At 39.4% G+C, this 18365-nt stretch overlaps 1 protein-coding gene across 3 annotated transcripts in view; it reads left to right on the forward strand.

The window, feature by feature from the left end:
• The window catches only part of wdfy3 (WD repeat and FYVE domain containing 3), a 271504-nt gene that overhangs the window by 209910 nt on the left and 43229 nt on the right, over positions 1–18365 (forward strand). For all 3 annotated transcript variants that reach the window (XM_078402045.1, XM_078402054.1, XM_078402063.1), the window contains 8 exons: positions 1222–1385; positions 8289–8437; positions 9888–10008; positions 12189–12274; positions 15043–15123; positions 16966–17020; positions 17447–17566; positions 18092–18209. In XM_078402045.1, the coding sequence (XP_078258171.1) occupies positions 1222–1385; positions 8289–8437; positions 9888–10008; positions 12189–12274; positions 15043–15123; positions 16966–17020; positions 17447–17566; positions 18092–18209 (894 nt within the window). The remainder of the gene's footprint in view (positions 1–1221; positions 1386–8288; positions 8438–9887; positions 10009–12188; positions 12275–15042; positions 15124–16965; positions 17021–17446; positions 17567–18091; positions 18210–18365) is intronic.

The raw sequence follows: 18365 nt of genomic DNA on the forward strand, positions 1-18365 counted from the left end.
AAGGCAATGGAAGCCAGTTCACTGGATGAATTTAAAAGAAAGTTAGAGAGAGCTCATGGGGCTAGTGGGATCAAGGGATATGGGGAGAAGGCAGGCACAGGTTACTGTTTGTAGATGATCAGCCATGATCACAATGAATGGTGGTGCTGGCTCGAAGGGCCAAATGGCCTCCTCCTGCACCTGTTTTCTATGTTTCTATGTAACATTTTTGGCGTATTGCACAGAACGGTCTTTAGTACTGCAAACGTGGTCAGTAGAACTTGATTCGTTGTGCTTGTGTCCATCAGCATTCCATTATCCCTGCAGATTATTTTCTGCTCATGATGTTAATAATCACTATTTAAGGACCCCAATCCTTTTAAACCTCTTGTTGCTTCTAGATTTCAACAATTTCTATCTTTTGTTGGGCTAAAATGGCTAACTACCTTCACCTTTACTGAAAGCCATTATTATTTTGTTTTCTATTCATTTGAACCAGTAATCTTATATTAATACTTTCATCGATACTGAATGCAAGGCTGGTTATCTTTGTACCATCAACAAAGCTGGAAATGTGGCCTTCCATCACTCTCTAAGTATTTGATTAATAGGATGAATGGTTGCAGGCTCAACACAGACTCCAATGCCATTGCATTCTGCCAATGCAAGTAATTCTGCCAATGCAAGCATTCTGCCAATGCAGACTAGATTACCGTTATATTTGCCAATGCAAGTATCTAACCTTTTACGTCCAATGCAGCTCAGCCTTTTCCCAAGCTGGGTCGATAATTTCCCTTAAATTGTGTGAGTTTCAGCTTTTGTTAAAAATCCTTTTGTCGGATTTGAAGGCGAATAAAATAACATCAAGTACAATTCCCTGTTCACTATTTCAGTCGCTTCTTTAAAACATGCAGTTGGTATCCTCAGCATGAGATAATAGAGCATAGCAATCTGGACAGCTTCACATACATTACTGTCATAACCTGCAGCAAAAAGGTGACCCAGAAATGTTTTCAGGAAAAATGAATTAGATAAAATATCTGAATGTAGCTAGGAAATTAGTGACCCCATGCAGCAAGGTGATTAAGTGTGTTGGAAATAATCAAGCGTTATTACCACAGTGTACTAATTATATCCACTTTGGTGGTTGTAATTAAAAAAATTAAATTAGTATAATTCTTTCTTGAGGCAATCTCGTAAGATGTGTGTATTTTAATTAATTTTGAAAATTAACATGTATAGGGATCGTGAAGCCACCTTTAAAGCGTTCACGTTCTGCCCCTGATGGCGGAGACGACGACAGCACAGAACCTTTCCTTGACCAAGCTTCAGAAGCAAGTTCAGTGGAAGAGGAGGAGAAGACTGATAACCAAACACTGCTGCGATTACTAGAAGAAGGAGAAAAGGTAAATAAACTCATTATTATCTTTTTTTTTTACGGGGAAAGAGCTTGAACTAACTGAATTTTAATGAAACTGGTTAAGCTAGAAGAGATATATTTTCCTTTTTTTTAAATAACAAAAACATTGTCTGAAAGGCTGCTCAATATTCCAGAGTTGTGGATAAAATAGAAAATTAAATAGTAAATTGAAATACAGAAAGGCCAGAGTAACTCAGCATCCCCATCCCCATCCCCATCCCCAGAGAACATGGATAGGCGACGTTTCATGTCTGAAGAAGATCCTGATCCCAAATGTCGCCTATTTATTTTCTCCAGGTTTGCTGCTTGACTGCCTGAATTACTCCAAACTTTGTGTCTCTTTTTGAGTAAATTGAAAGTTTGGTAACTGAAGAGTAAAACTTGAATCCTGTGTGCTCCAGATTAATATAACTGCTGTTTAATGTTATGGAAGATGATTTGGATCAAAGTGAGAGTACCACTGCCAAATTACAGATCACCTTTGAGTCCCCAGCAAAATAGATCCACTGATAATTGAGCAAATATATTTCAAATTACAGGTTTAATATCAGTGATGTAAATTTGCAAGAGAATTTTCCTTCGACCATATGATATGAAGAAATCACTTTAACGTTTTTTAAATTAGTAGTTTAGTTTATTGTCACATGTACTGAGGTACAGTGAAATTTGTTTTACTAAGTGCTCTCCAGAAAGCAAAAGGACGATTTGTGATTATAATCAAGGCGTCCACAGTGTACAAATACAGGATAAAGGGAATAATGTTTGGTGCAAGGTAAAATCTGATTAAACATTGTCTGAGGGTCTCCAATGAGATAGATAGTAGATCAAGACCACTCTCTAGTTGGTGACAGGGTGATTCAGTTGCCTGATAACAGCTTGGAAGAAACTATCACTGAATCTGAAGGCATGCGTTTTCACACTTCTGTACCTCTTGCCTCTTGAGAGGGGAGAAAGGAGCGACTGGGGTGAGACTCATCCTTGATTATGCAGTACCCTAAATTTTGCAGTGGTAATAATTTTGAATCTCCTAACATTTATCATTATTACTCTACATCTGAAAGTGACTTTGGGATTTCTGGACATGCACAGATTCTGAACTGTCAGTGATTTGGCTATACTCCACAGACAGACTGTTGTTGGTAACCCTATTCAGCCAAATGATAGCGACTTGTTTGAATTCATTTGCAATCCAAATGCTGTAAAATACCTTGATTTTTTTGCAAATTAGTTGAGGTTTAAATGTGTTTTTAAATGGTGTGTCTTTGAAGGACAATGTGTATAATAATCCATGCAAATATTGCAGCATGCAAGTGGTTTTCAAATGAAAAATATCTTTTAGAGCTGTCCTGATAGTTCAGGTTCTCCCCTAATCATATGTTCCAATCCTTATTTTGAATTCTATATGCTGGAACAGTTATTGCTGGCTAAAGGTTGTGGTTCTGAATGGAGATAGTAGTTTAAACAACGTCTGGGACTGCACTGAAATGTGGTCAAAGGTAGAATCTGCTCATTTGCTTTGAAACTGATGTTTTGTTGAGATTCCCATGATTACATCAAGGAATCATCCTCTGACATCAGTAAGTAAAGTAGAGCTGTGGATAAAGAGTAGATAGGGAAATCAGATCAGTTAGAAGCTTCTGTGGTTGGCAAATGTGCTGGAGGACTTTGCAGGTTGTCAAAGGGAGATTTCTGGTCTGGCTCTCATTAATCCTGGATGCTTCGGGTCAGTGAGGATATTCTCATATTGGTCTCGGGTCAGTGGTAGAATGACATTTCTAAGTGGGAGGACCCAGTTGTCAAGATGTGGCCCGATATTTTAAAATGTAGTTAGAAATCTGTGCCGTGATCTGGATTTACTCACCGTGATAATTCTACATGATTCACCATGTAACCGTCTTTTCTCAACCCGTAACAATATTTTCACCCCACTTTTAACATTATATTCTCTGAATTTGTCACCCTTTCCCTCACTTTCATCTCACATTTAATTGTCCTGTAGCACATGCACAGGTGAGTAGGGTGGTTATGAAGTTAGCAATATTTTCCTAATTATCATCTCCATAGGCCCTTGTAGTTGAATTGATTGCAAAGATAAGTAATAGAATAGGATGAACAATTCTAGGATTCATAACCATAAATGCCCAGAGTAAGAGTGGGTTAAGCAATTGCAGCAGTTTGGTCCTAGCAAATTCTACTGTTGAAGATTGAAATAAATGTTTTTGTCTTTTAACTGCATATTTAAACTAAGTTAAATTAACCAGAATACACCTTGTGTCAAAATTCGAAATTGTATGTAGGAGTATTTTATGTAGATTGCCATAAAACACACAGAGAAACCTGGGAATTTCAAAAAATTCTAATTGCGGAAAAATGATATTAACTGATTGAAGGTCGAATCCAAGATGCAAATCATTTCTTGCAAGGTCAATGTGTAAATTACCCTCCATGCCGCCATGAGTGTCTGTAAAATAAAACCTTTTGTATCATTTTGAATTGAATAATAGATGAATTATTAGCAGTACCACAATCTGTATACTGCTTTGGAATGAAGCTTTATTTAATGACTCCTTTATAAACAAGGAAACATGTTGCTGCTTTAAACACATGGAATGCAACAAAATATTTAAGACAGTATTGCTCTTCTGCAAACGATTGTTGGTGATCTGCCTTCAACTTTCCAGTCTTGTGACTGATGACTGTGTTTCAAATCGCGAGGCCTTTGCAGACAGGTTGCAAAGTAAGTTTGCAAAGTAAAAGGAGGAAAGAAGGTACAAGTTATCTGCCTTCCATCACAGTGGGGAATGTGAGGTCGCCGAAAAAACATAATAGACGTGCTACCTGCACTGGTGAGGACTCGGAGGGAGTTCCGTGAGTGCAGTGATCTCAGTGTTTGCAGGAACATGGCTCCATGAGGATATCCCGGAGTCTAATGCGAGTGTGGACGGCTTTCTGACACTTCGGGCGAACAGGGACTGCAGAGAGAGTGACAGCGGTCAGTACAACTCTGGTCACATCACGGTGAAAGAGCGAGTGTGTGGCCCGGACATTGAACTGATGGCTGTGGGTCTCCGCTTATGATGTGTGCCCTAAGGATTCTCACACGCCGCTGTGGTGGCTGTTTAAGTTTATGTTTAATCTTTTTATAGTTATGTAACTTGTTGCTTTTTTGTATGACTGTATGGCAAATCAAATTTCACTGTACCCTCGGTACACGTGACAAGGTTTCAAGGTTAGTTTTTTCTCACATGTACCAATTAAAGTTCAGTGAAATTCGAATTACCACACAGCCATACTAAAAAAAACCAAGGCACGCAACTACATAAAAGTTAACATAAACATCCACCACAACGGATTCCCCACGTTCCTCACTGTGATGGAAGGCAATAAAGTCCAACCTTCTTCCTCTTTTATTCTCCTGCGGTCGGGGCAGTCGAACCATCTGCAGTCGGGGCTATCAAAGCTGTCGCAGCCAGCGGTCGCAGCTCCCGCATCGGGGCGGATGAAGCTCCTGCAGCTTGGAGTTCCCGAAGTCGGTCTCTAACCAGAGACTGCGAGCTCCACGATGTTAAAGTCCGCAGGCTCCCGCAGTGGAGTCTCGAAGTCAGTCTCCAGCAAAGGCTGCCAACTGCTCTATTGCGGACGGAGATACAATACGGAAAAACATTACATCTCCGTCGAGGTAAGAGATTAGAAAATGGTTCCCCTAACCCCCCCAACTCCTCACATCAAAAGCTAAAGAACACTAAAAACATACATTTAACACATACAAACAAACAACAAAGAAGGAAAGGACAGACAGGCTGTTGGTGAGGCAATAAAGTACCATTGAAGTTCAATGCAATGGCTATCTCCAATGATAAAGAGTCCAACCACTTAAAGGAAGGGTCTCAACCCGAAACATCACCCATTCCTTCTCTCCTGAGATACTGTCCGACCCGCTGAGTTACTCCAGCATTTTGTGTCTACCTTCGATTTAAACCAGCATCTGCAGTTTTTTTCCTAATTACTTATCCTTGACATTTAATGGCATTATTATTGTCAAGTTTCCCACCGTTAACATCCTGGAGGTGACTATTTTTCATACAAGTACAGAGAGTTTGGATTAGAAACGGAAAGATATACTTAGCAGATCAACCACCTTGTGTGCATAGAGAAATGGAGGTAACAATTCTGGTCAGTGATCCTTCAACAGAATTGTAAAGATAGGAAAACAAGCATACTTGCATATAGGGCGGGTTCTGCAAATTAGTCATCATCTGAAAGGAAAATACATAAATCTTTCAGATAGTTTCCATCAGAGAAATATGACTGTTTCGGGAGCACTGACTAAAGGGAGTGAAAGGGAATTGATCATCAAATGTTAGAGCTAAAGATAAGAAAAGAATGGCTAAATGAACCTTGAAATATAGGTTCATATAGCCATAAACAGAACTGTCCTGGCAGACCCATTGTTTCTGCCTGTTCATGTCCCACTGAACTTATTTCCACCTACCTCGACTCCATCCTATCCCCCCCTGGTAAAATCCCTCCCCACCTACGTCCAAGACACCTCACATGCTCTCCGTCTCTTCGATAACTTCCACTTTGCAGGCCTCCACTCCCTCATCTTTATCATGGATGTCCAGTCACTGCACTTCTATCCCCCACAAGGATGATCTCGAAGCCCTCCGTTTCTTCCTCGACCGTAGAACCAGCCAATCCCCATCTACTAACACTCTCCTCTGCCTAGCAGAGCTGGTTCTTACCCTCAACAGCTTCTCCTTTGACTCCTCCCACTTCCTCCAAACCAGAGGCGTAGCTATGGGCACTCGCATGGGCCCTAGCTATGCCTGCCTCTTTGTCGGGTACGTTGAACAATCCCTGTTCCAGACATTCACCGGCCCCATCCCCGAACTCTACCTCCGCTACATTGACGACTGCATTGGTGCTACCTCTTGTACCCATGCAGAACTCACTAACTTCATACATTTCACTACCAATTTCCATCCTGCTCTTAATTACACTTGGACTATCTCTGACATCTCCCTACCGTTTCTGGATCTCACCATCTCCATCACAGGAGACAGACTAGTGACGGACATTTACTATAAACCCACTGACTCCCACAGCTATCTGGACCACACTTCTTCCCACCCTGTCTCCTGCAAAAAGTCTATCCCCTACTCCCAATTCCTCCATCTACGCCGCATCTGTGCCCGGGATGAGGTGTTTCTCACTAGGGCATCAGAGATGTCCTCATTCTTCAGGAAACGGGGCTTCCCCTCTTCCATTATAGATGAGGCTCTCACTAGGGCCTCCTCTATATCACGCAGCTCCGCTCTTCCTCCCCCTCCCCCCATTCGTAACAAGGACAGAATCCCCCATGTCCTCACCTTCCACCCCATCAGCCAGCGTATCCAACAAATCATCCTCCAACATTTCCGTCACCTCCAAAGGGACCCCACTACTGGCCACATCTTCCCATCTCCTCCCCTTTCTGCGTTCCGCAGAGACCATTCCCTCCGTAACTCCCTGGTCCACTCATCCCGTCCTACGCAAACCACCCCCTCCCCGGGCCCTTTCCCCTGCAACCGCAGGGGATGCAACACCTGTCCCTTTACCTCCCCCTTCAACTCCATCCAAGGACCGAAACAGTCTTTCCAGGTGAGACAGGGGTTCACCTGCACCTCCTCCAACCTCATCTATTGTATCCGCTGCTCTAGATGTCAACTTCTTTACATCGGTGAGATTAAACGCAGGCTCGGCGATCGTTTCGCTCAACACCTTCGCTCAGTCTGCCTTAACCAACCTGATCTCCCGGTGGCTGAGCACTCCCACTCCCAGTCTGACCTTTCTGTCATGGGCCTCCTCCAGTGCCATAGTGAGGCCCACCGGAAATTGGAGGAACAGCACCTCATATTTCGCTTGGGCAGCTTGCAGCCCAGCGGTATGAACATTGACTTCTCCAACTTTAGATAGTTCCTCTGCCCCTCTCTTCCCCTCCCCTTCCCAGTTCTCCCTCTGTCTTCCTGTCTCCGCCTATAAACTTTCTTTGACCCGCCCCACCTGACATCAGTCTGAAGAAGGGTCTCGACCCGAAATGTCATCCATTCCTTCTCTCCTGAGATGCTGCCTGACCCGCTGAGTTACTCCAGCATTTTGTGATACCTTGAAATATAGGAGGTCAATATAAACAACACTCAAAAAGATCTTATATACTGTCCAAACTAATAGAAATTAAAAAGATATTTCCCGATGATCAACATATTTTAAATTTTTAGCACATTTCACTTTGTTTCTGTTGTAAACAGGATAGGTTCTGTAGTGAACTCTCAGTGAAAGTATGCCACACTGTAGCACTAGCTGTCATTCTTTCAATATGGTTATATGGAACATGTGAAATTCCATTTCCATCTCTGGAAATATTCTCCCATGTGACACCTGAAGCTTACAACGAGTGTTTGCTTTTGAATATGGTATGTATGTAATTAATTTATGCATATTAATCGGATGGATAGTTCGACCAGAGAACTAAAAAATTTACCAATGGTAGTTGAAAAGCCTGGAACAGCACATTGCTTCAATGATTCATATATTATTGTTTCATTACCTGAGAACCAAGATTTCCTGACCCTGTTCAAGCACATTTTTGTTTGTTAAATTAACGTTCCCATTTTATCTGTGTAAAGCATTATATTGTTAATTGTAAATTACTGCCAGTGCTGAAAAATCTGGAATCTTTCCGGAAGTAGGAATAATTTGTGGAAAGATGGAAATTGTGCATAATGATTAGATAAATACCACTTTTTAAAGCTTCAGTATACCAATAATATTCCAATGTTGCCAGTGTGCATTTATCAAGAGCCAAACAATAATGTCATTAGATGACTAAGTTTCTGGTTTGTTTTAGATTCAACATATGTATCGATGTGCTCGAGTACAAGGGCTGGACACCAGTGAAGGGCTCCTCTTGTTTGGGAAAGAACATTTCTACGTGATTGATGGTTTCACAATGACTGCCACCAGAGAAATCCGTGACATTGAGACACTGACTCCAAAGTGAGTATTCTGCTTTGTTTGTTAATTCAATCTTCTGTGAAAACATTGTACAGTAATCGTAAAAATAGTTTCATCCACCTCACTGTGGAAACACCTCTCAAATGGATAATGCCCATTTTAACTCTCTTTGACATGGTAATGTTATTTAGCATTTCTCATCTGTGGCTCCCATAAAAATTCGGTTACTTGTTGAACACAGTGCCGCCTGCTGGAATTGTGTTTCCTGAGTATTCCTGAAGGTTTTAATGTGTGACTGATAACTGCTTCATCCAGAAAAGCATTTTATACCTCATCCCTAAAAAACTTAATGATTTAGTTTTGAATTTTCATTGCAGTAACTGGGAGATTATTTTTTAATTACTGGAAACTACAGGACCATCTTGGAGTATTGACAAGTTTACTTTTTTTAATGTCATTGCTCATTTAGAGCACTATAGGATCAATATTCTATTTATCATAAAACTACAGATAGTTCTGCTGTAACGCATGTTTCTGTCATACACATTGAATGTAACATGAATGATGAATTAGGGAAGACAATTTGCATTATGTGGGCCGAATTGATTATAATGCAGTTGTGATTGAATAGAAGAACCATATGAGTTACTTTGGAAATTGACAAACAAAAAAAAATGTTTTGGGAAAAGAAATCTGTGTCAGAAGAAAAAATTGTTTACATGTCACTTTCCCACAGTAGGAGCACAGTCTTGTCAGTTTCACCACAGTGACTATTGGAAATTGACAAGCAATCACTTCTGTTGACACTTGTGCAATGACACTCTATTAATCAATGCAGCACACAGCCTTTAGTATTTTTCACTTGTGGTAATAAAATAAACTTAATGCCAGTAAAGACTTTTACTTTTGAAAATCCTGCAGGAAAAATTGTGCTATTTTTCCATTCCTCCATTGACACAATTATCTACCACACAATTTTCTTTAACAAATATTCTATGAAAGCAACTATCATGTTATAGCAGAATTATCTGTCTATACATAGTTATTCACCATTGATGTAAAGGAGACTTTTCGGACCATAGCAATTTCTGTAGAGAGAATATTACAGAAAGGAAAAGAAAAATACCACCATTAATAAGATTTTAGAAGTGATATCTATATACTAAAACTCTCGTTTGTTTGTTCCTGAACTACAGCCAAAACAGTACACGATAGTGCAACAATTTTAGGTCCACCTTACTCGCCTGGAGGGAGGGAGGGGAAGAGGAAGGATAAGGGGGGTTGAGGAGGAATATTAGTAGAATCTAAATTAATTGACAGAACAAAGCTTTTAGGAATCATCATCTACAGCACAATAAAATATTTATGAAGTGTTACATTTGCTGGTGTTATTAGTTTTTAATAATACAGGTCTAAATGGAGAAAAAAATCTATAATTTATAAATTCAGTTATATTATGGTATTGGCACATTTCTCCTCTGGTTTTTTTTAGCATGCATGAGCCTATTATTCCCAGAGGTGCACGGCAAGGGCAGAGTCAGCTAAAGAGGACTTGCAGTAAATTTGCCTATGAGGACATCAAGGAAGTACATAAGAGACGGTATCTGCTGCAGGTAGGGATAGTATTTTACTCATCTTGTTAAAACTATCAAGGTTACTACTATTAATTAAATTTTCTGTTTATTCTTATAGAGTCATACTTTGTGAAAACAGGCCTTCAGCCCAACTTGCCCAAACCGACCAAGATGCCCCATCTATACTAGTCCCACCTGCCTGCATTTAGCCCATAATCCTTCTAAACCTATCCTATCCATGTACCTGTCCAAATGTCTTTTAAATGTTGTGCTAGTACCTGCCTCAACTACTTTCTCTTGCAGCCTGTTCCATATATACTCCATTCTTTGTGTAAAAAAAGTAGTTCCTCAGGTTTCCATTAAATCCTTTTCCCCTCACCATAAACGTGTATCCTCTGGTTCTTGATTGCCATAATCTGGGTAAAAGGCTCTGTGCATTCACCCTATGTTTTCCCCGCATGATCTTATACACCTCTATAAGATGATGATAGCCCATGGAATCAGAGGGCAGATACTAGCACGGATACCAGGTTGGCTGGATGGCAGAAGGCAAAGAGTGCCAATAAAGGGGGCTTTTTCTGGTTGGCTGCCAGTGACTAGCTGAGCTCCGCAGGGCTCGGTGTTGGGGCCGCTGCTCTTCATGTTGTATATTAATGATTTGGGTGAGGGGATTGAAGGCTCTGTGGCCAAGTTTGTGGATGATACTAAAATAGGTAGAAGGGCAGGTAGTGTAGAGAAAGCAGGGACTCTGCGAATGGATTTGGATAGGTTGGGAGAGTGGGCAGAGAAGTGGTACATGGAATATGGTGTAGCAAAGTGTGGAGTCATGCATTTTGGTAGCAGGAATAAAGGCATAGATCATTTTCTAAATGGGGAGAGAATCCAGAAATTGGAGGTGCAAAGGCACTTGGAATTGCTGGTGCAGTATTCCCAAAAAGTTAATCTGCAAGTCGAATCGATAGTAAAGAAAGCAAATCCAGTGCTAGCATTTATTTCGAGAGGGCTTTTATACAAAAACAGGGATGTAATGCTGAGGCTCTATAAGGCACTAGTCAGGCTGCATTTGGAATATTGTGAGCAATTTTGGGCACCATATCTGAGGAAGGATTTCCCGGTTCTGGAGAGGGTTCAGAGGTTTACAAGAATGATCTCATGGATGAGCAGGTTAACATATGATGAGCATTGGACGCACTGGGCCTGTACTTGCTGGAGTTTAGAAGAATGAGGGGGGACCTCATTGAAACCTTCAGAATAGTGAAAGGCTTGGATGGAGTAGATGCAGAGAGGATGTTTCCACTCGTGGGACAGTCTAGGACTAGAGGACAAAGCCTCAGAATTAAAGGACTCTCTTTTAGAACGATGAGGATGAATTTCTTTAGTTAAAGGTTGATGAATCTGTGGAATTCTTTGCCACAGACGGCTGTAGAGGCCAAGTCAGTGGATATTTTTAAGGCAGAGATAGATGGATTCTTCATTAGTACGGGTGTCAGAGGTTATGGGGAGGCAGGAGAATGGGATTAGAAGAGAGAGATAGATCAGCCATGATTGAATGGCAGAATAAACATAGAAAATAGGTGCAGGAGTAGGCCATTCGGCATTTCGATGCCAGTGCCGCCATTCAATATGATCATGGATGATCATCCAAAATCAGTACCCCGTTCCTGCTTTCTCCCCATATTCCTTGATTCCGTTAGCCCTCAGCTATATCTAACTCTCTCTTGAAAACATCCAGTGAATTGGCCTCCACTGCCTTCTGCTGCAGAGAATTCCACAGATTCACATCTCTCTGGCTGAAAAGGTTTTCCTCATCTCAGTTCTAAATGGCCTACCCCTTATTCATAAACTGTGACCCCTGGTTCTGGACTCCCCCAACATTGGGAACGTTTTTCCTGCATCTAGCTTGTCCAATCCCTTAAGTTTCTATAAGATCCTTTATGGGCCGAATGGCCTAACGCTGCTATCACTTATGATCTTATGAAGATCACCCTTCATCCTCCTGCACTCCAAGACATAAAGTCCTAGCCTGCTCAACCTCTCCCTAGAACTGAACCCCTTGAGTCCTGGCAACTTCCTCGTATATCTTCTCTGCATCCGTTCCAGCTTAACAACACCTTTGTTATAACAGGGTGACCACAGCTGAACACAATACTCCAAATGTGGCCACCCCAATGTCTGTACAACTGTACAAATTAATGTTAATTCTCTCAAATCTCTTTCAGCCTATTGCAGTTGAGGTTTTTTCTGGTGATGGACGAAACTATCTCTTGGCCTTCCAAAAAGGAATTCGAAATAAAGTGTATCAAAGGTATGAAGAAATGTTTTTGTTCGAAATTTACTATGTAAAATTATATAGTTAAGGTTGAATTCAAATGAAAATTTGATTAGTGAAGTTGGTTCAGACTAGATTTGCTGTAAGTAGTTCTGCTATAATGCATGTTTCCATAACATGAATTTGATATAACATGAGTGATGAATGGGAGGACACCATCTGCATTATGCAGGCTGATTGGTTCTAATGCAGTTTTGTTCAGAAACTGGAGAACCACTTAATAGCTATTTTGGAAATTGGCAAGCAGAAAACAAGCTGTCTTGAATTTGAAACTAGACAAGAAAAATAATTTGTTTGCTTGAACGCAGCTGCTACCTTAACCGCCAATGGCTATAGAAATTGATAAGCTATCACTTCTATTGATACTTGTGCAACAATCTCTATGAAACAATGTAACATAGAGCCTTGAGTATTTTTAGTTTGCAGTAACAAAATTAAACATATTGCTATTGAAAAGACCTATATATTTTGAAAATCCTGTGGGGGAACATAACTATTATTGAGAGTCTAAAACACTCTACCCCCAACCCCTTTTTCCTCATTGATGCAATAAGCGAGTTCGGTATTTCGACTGAGCATGCGCAGGTCATAGGTCACAGGGGCAAAACATTCTCGCTGGCTGATCTGCGTGTAAACAAACCTTCGTTTCATCCGTATTTTCCAGTTTTGCTTCGTAGAGGTAAGAAAATACTGCTTTCAAAACTGTTAATTAGGTGTATATATGGTTAATTTGTACAAAACTATGAAGTAGTTCGGTCAGACAACATCTCTGAAGAAAAGGAAAAGGTGGCGTGTCGGGTCCAGACCCGTCTTCAGACTCTAGGTGTGGTATCAACAACTCAGTATGTCTGAAATATAATTTATTTTAAATAAACAAGTAAAAATGAAAACATATCTGCGTCATGGGATCGCCCAGCTTCCCAACTTAATTCTGAAGTGCAAATTAACTGCAACATTTTCGTTAATTCCAATATTTCAGACAAAAAGCAGCGAGCATGTCTGCGATCGGGTAAGAGAGCACGTTCGGTGCAGCACTGAAACAGGTTGAAATAGAAAACGCTGTCCTTAACTTGCATCAAACTTTAACCACGACAAATATTCTAGCCTCAAAGATGAACTGTGACTCATTCAGAAGTCTCTTGAAAGTTAGAAATCATACATTTCATTTCATTCACCACCCCCCTCCAAAACAAAGAGCAATAGAAAATGCTTGTTATTCTGTCAACAATCTTGCTCACTCACTGAAGCATAAAGCAATAAAACCCACAAAATCATCGTAATTTTGTACAAATTAACCATATACACACCTAATTAACAGTTTTGAAAGCAGTATTTTCTTACCTCTACAAAGCAAAACTGGAAAATACGGATGAAACGAAGGTTTGTTTACACGCAGCAGATCAGCCGGCGAGAATGTTTTGCCCCTGCGACCTATGACCTGCGCCTGCTCAGTCGAAATACTGAACTCGCTTATTGTCGTTATAATGCAATTTTCTATAACACAAGATTTCCTTTGAAAGCTACTGTTGCATTATTGTAAAACTACCTGTACAATAAAAGACTGCTTTCCCTTGATACAACAGCTTCTATCCAGTTTTATTAACTAAGTAAATTAATACTTTTTTGATTATTAGCTTTACTGCTTGCTGTATGTCCAATTACTGTAAGCAGGCATCATTTATTTATTTAATGCACAAGGTAATATGGAGTACAGTAAACCCTCTTTATTACTAATCTCTTTGTAACGGGTTTTGTTTGCAGCGGCCTTCGCCGCCGACGTTACCCCCAACCCACACTGCCTTCCAGGCTGGGCTGCCTATGCCACCCCCACCCCGCACCACCTCTCCAGCCGCTTCCAGGCCTGGTTGCCGTCTCGCGCCTGCACCGCCACCCTTGGCTGATTCCAGGTTGGACCTATTGCCGCCACCTCTGGCCCACACGTGTTTCATGGCCACTTCCAGGATATACGTGCCACTGCCACCACCGCCGACCTTTACTTGCAATCCGGCCGCCCTCGGGCCACACCAATGACTCCACCGATCCTTGCCTCTCCTCGAACCACAACTCACCTGGATACCAGGCCCAGTTCCAGACCAAGAGTCTGAAGAATGGTCTCGACCCAAAACGTCACCAGAGATGTTGCCTGGCCTGCTTTTTTATTCCAGCACTTTGCACCCAGCACCTGCAGTTCTTTGTTTCTACCACTTTCCAATGATGCCCTATTACTGGATAATCCCTTATTCGGTTATTACGGACACCATTCCCCCCCCTATGATCCGTGATAAATGAGGGTTTACAGTATACCAAAGGTATAAGGTGATATCTCATTTTACTCTTGCATAAAGTATAACATTTCATAACTTTAACCTTGTCTTGGTACAGAAAACCTTGCAATCAGAAGGCTACTTTTCATTGCTGTACCATCAGTCTCTGTCAAAGCTCACGATTTGATTTGTGTATTTATAAAGTCCATCAAATGAAAATATGTTTGTTAAAAAAAAAGAGAACGTGAAATCCTTTTGGTTCAAAAACTTACTGGCTTTGAATTTCTATTAAGAAAACAATAAGTGTTTACATAATACATTTTAAATAATTTGTTCCATGTTTGCAATAATTTGTAATAACAAATTACTATCTATAGTTTATTTTTACTATGATTTTCGTAAACTTTATCCCGACTAATACTTAACTATTACATTTTTCATTAAAGTTAAATAGCAATCTGAATAATATTTGTGCTACAGGTTTTTAGGTGTGGTTCCCTCTTTGACTGATAGTTCTGAGTCTGTATCTGGCCAACGGCCCAATACGAGTGTGGAACAAGGGTAAGTGAAGCTTACCAAAATGCCAGGAAACCATTTCATTTTTTGCTGAATGCTTTTTCAATGTTTTTTGAGATTATGCCTTAAATCAATGGAGTAGAAATAATTCAGATTTCAACATATAATTCTTCTGTTTATTCTGGGAATTTGGGCTTTGCAAACAAAGTTATCAATGCCTGACCCAGGTTGCCCTTGAAAAGGTGGTGCAAGCCTTTTTAATTTATCTATCTCTGTTAGGATTTCAGTAAATATTCATTTATATGAAAGTAATAGATCTATTCTCTAATTTTCATGAGCTCGTTGAAATTTTAGAAATACTCATTGCTACTGGAGGATGACTCTGTTTGCTTTTTAACATTGAACAGCACTATGTAAATAATTACTAAGGTGGTCACTGGAGTACTCTTGGACACTTCAGATAGACACCTCATAATGAGTGTACCATGAGCAATATTGGCTACGATATTTAAGCTGACAATAAATGCAGCTTAAATTTATTAAGGCGATAGCATGCAAGGGGAACTATCCCACTTCTTAGTGCTGCCATGTTTGCATTAATACTCTAAAAAAGTGCTGTGTCATGCTGTTAAAAGCACTTTAGAACATTTTTAAGAGGCTGGGAAATTTGCCTTGTAATTATTTACATGGCACAAAAGCAGAGATTAAGGAAACACCTGAAAGAAATATTCATAATTACTAAAAGGATAAAAAAGAATAAACAAGGAGATTTTATAATTCATCAGTATTAATCAAATGTAAACAAAAAGTCACAGTTGTAGCTTCTTGGTGGGACTGAAAAAAATAGTGATAAAGCTGTATGGTATCATCAAGCTCGGAAGAATTTAATTTGGTTTCATTTTCACATACTCCATCATTTTCCTGTCACAAATACATCTCCCCTTGCCTCTACCACCCTCCACCTCACCACACCCCCAAGTCACAAAAAAACGGCAAGCTGCTCAGGAGGCAAGAGTAATATTTCAGACATGGGATCCAATGGAATACTCCTTGTACAAATAAATGGTGATGCAAGTAACCAGGAAGATGGGGGAGAACATTCAGAGTAAGGAGGTCTTAAAGGTTTCTTGAGCGCTAGAGGAGCAGTCCTGTGACTCACTGTTGAGTAGGATACGATATAATTCATGTTATTTGGCCAAGGAAAGGAATCATTTAGAATGTCAAAAAAAGGACGTTAAAGAGTCGACACTCAAGAGTGTTTAATTGTCATCTGTACCAGGAACAGAACATTGATTTTTTTTGCTTGATGTAACTTTACAACACAATAACACAACAAGTAAGTATACAATAATACATATTACAATAAATTAATAATCACTAATGCAAGGTAATCGAACCATAATAGTCTATAGTGCAGCCAAAACAAAGTACCTAGTAGATTTATGCTGAGGCAAGGTTGTGATTAGTGGTCACACTGTGGCCTGATGGTTGTTTGGAAGAAGCTGAGAAAGTCATAGTTCCCAGTCTCCTGTAGCTTCTTCCCAATGGCAGTAACAAGATGGAAGCTTGGCCAGGGTGGTATGGTCTTTCATATATTGAATTGAATTGAATTGAATAAATTCTTTTAGCCAAGTATGTATACAAACAAGGAATTTGTCTTGGAGCTTTGCTCGCAAGTAACAACACGACATACAGTAAACAGTTAAGAATAAAACATAAAACATTAAAACATTAAGAATAAAACATAAAACTGAACTAAATATTTGAGATAGTGCTTCTTATAGATCCCTTTAATGGTAGGGAGGTCAATACCCACGATGGACTGGACAATGTCTACCGCGTTCTGTAACAAAATCTACATGTAAACATTTTTATGTTTGTTCGCAGGTCTGGTTTGCTAAGTACATTGGTTGGAGAGAAGTCTGTAACACAAAGATGGGAGGCAAGTAAAAAGAAAATAGTAGCAGGATAGAAATCTTTGCAAAATTGCCCAACAAATGCAATGATTACATTGCACCATCTACTCTGCATGTCAATATAACGAAAGCTAAACATGCAAAAAAATATTTAATTGGACTATTATTATAAAGGTAGATAGTATTGAACACATACTATTTATATTTGACATTAAATATATCATATTTGTATGAAGGTCTTATATTTTCACATAATTGTATGTAAATATATTTTATTATTAAATAAAAAGATCACTTGCCAAATATAATCATTTGTATGTACAGAATAGGCAGTTTCTCATTTCAAGGCTAAACAACATATTTTGAGTCAAATCTGTAAAATATTGCTATGCATGCTGATCTGTGCATGCAACAAAGGTACGAAAGTCATTGTTTTTTTGTCTTTCATTTAGAGGGGAGAAATCAGTAACTTCCAATATCTTATGCATCTAAACACATTAGCTGGCAGATCCTACAATGATTTAATGCAATATCCAGTATTCCCGTGGATCCTGGCAGACTATGATTCTGAGGTATGGAGGCTATTTACATCACTGTCCCTGTATTGTTCATGATAGTAAAATAAGTTGTACCTTTTTGAGCTTCTGTAAATTATTTCATATTTTTAATTTTATTTAAAATATGTGGGTGTCTCTGACTTGTTCTATTTAATGCAGCTGGGTTTTCGAGGCCACTTCAATATTAGTTGAGCATAAACTATATTGGAGGGAAAGCATTATTCCCCAATTTAGTAACTTATTTTGAAATAATTATTGAAATAAATATTTCAAAATAACTTCCCTGTTTTAGCATTTCATGTCTATTTTGGAATATAATTTAAATGCAGACCTCATCGACCAGTATTATTTTATCAATATTCAATTGGTTAGAGTCAGATTGCACAAGGAAAGAGTCCGTGAGATTGAGTTTAATTGAAGACTGGCGAATAGTTTTAAACTTTTTCATTTTTCATTCAGCCCACCAAAACAATGTTAACTAATATACTTCACAAAAAAATGTAAAACATTATTGATGAGTATTTCCTTTTCTTCATCTAGGAACTTGATCTTACAAATTCCAAAACATTCAGGAACCTGGCTAAACCAATGGGAGCTCAGACTGAAGATAGGTTAGCTCAGTATAAGAAACGCTATAAAGATTGGGAAGATCCAAATGGTAAATTTTACACAATAGAATTATAATTACATGTGCATGCAATATAAGTGAAACATTTTCTGTGCGTGTCTAAATACTCAATTTGTTGTCAAACTTAGATTTTCATTAACTCCTTTAACTTTTTTGATATGGAGTAAATAAATATTAAATTGAATG

The sequence above is a fragment of the Rhinoraja longicauda genome, chromosome 1 (assembly GCF_053455715.1).
Source record: "Rhinoraja longicauda isolate Sanriku21f chromosome 1, sRhiLon1.1, whole genome shotgun sequence".
Taxonomy (NCBI): domain Eukaryota; kingdom Metazoa; phylum Chordata; class Chondrichthyes; order Rajiformes; family Arhynchobatidae; genus Rhinoraja; species Rhinoraja longicauda.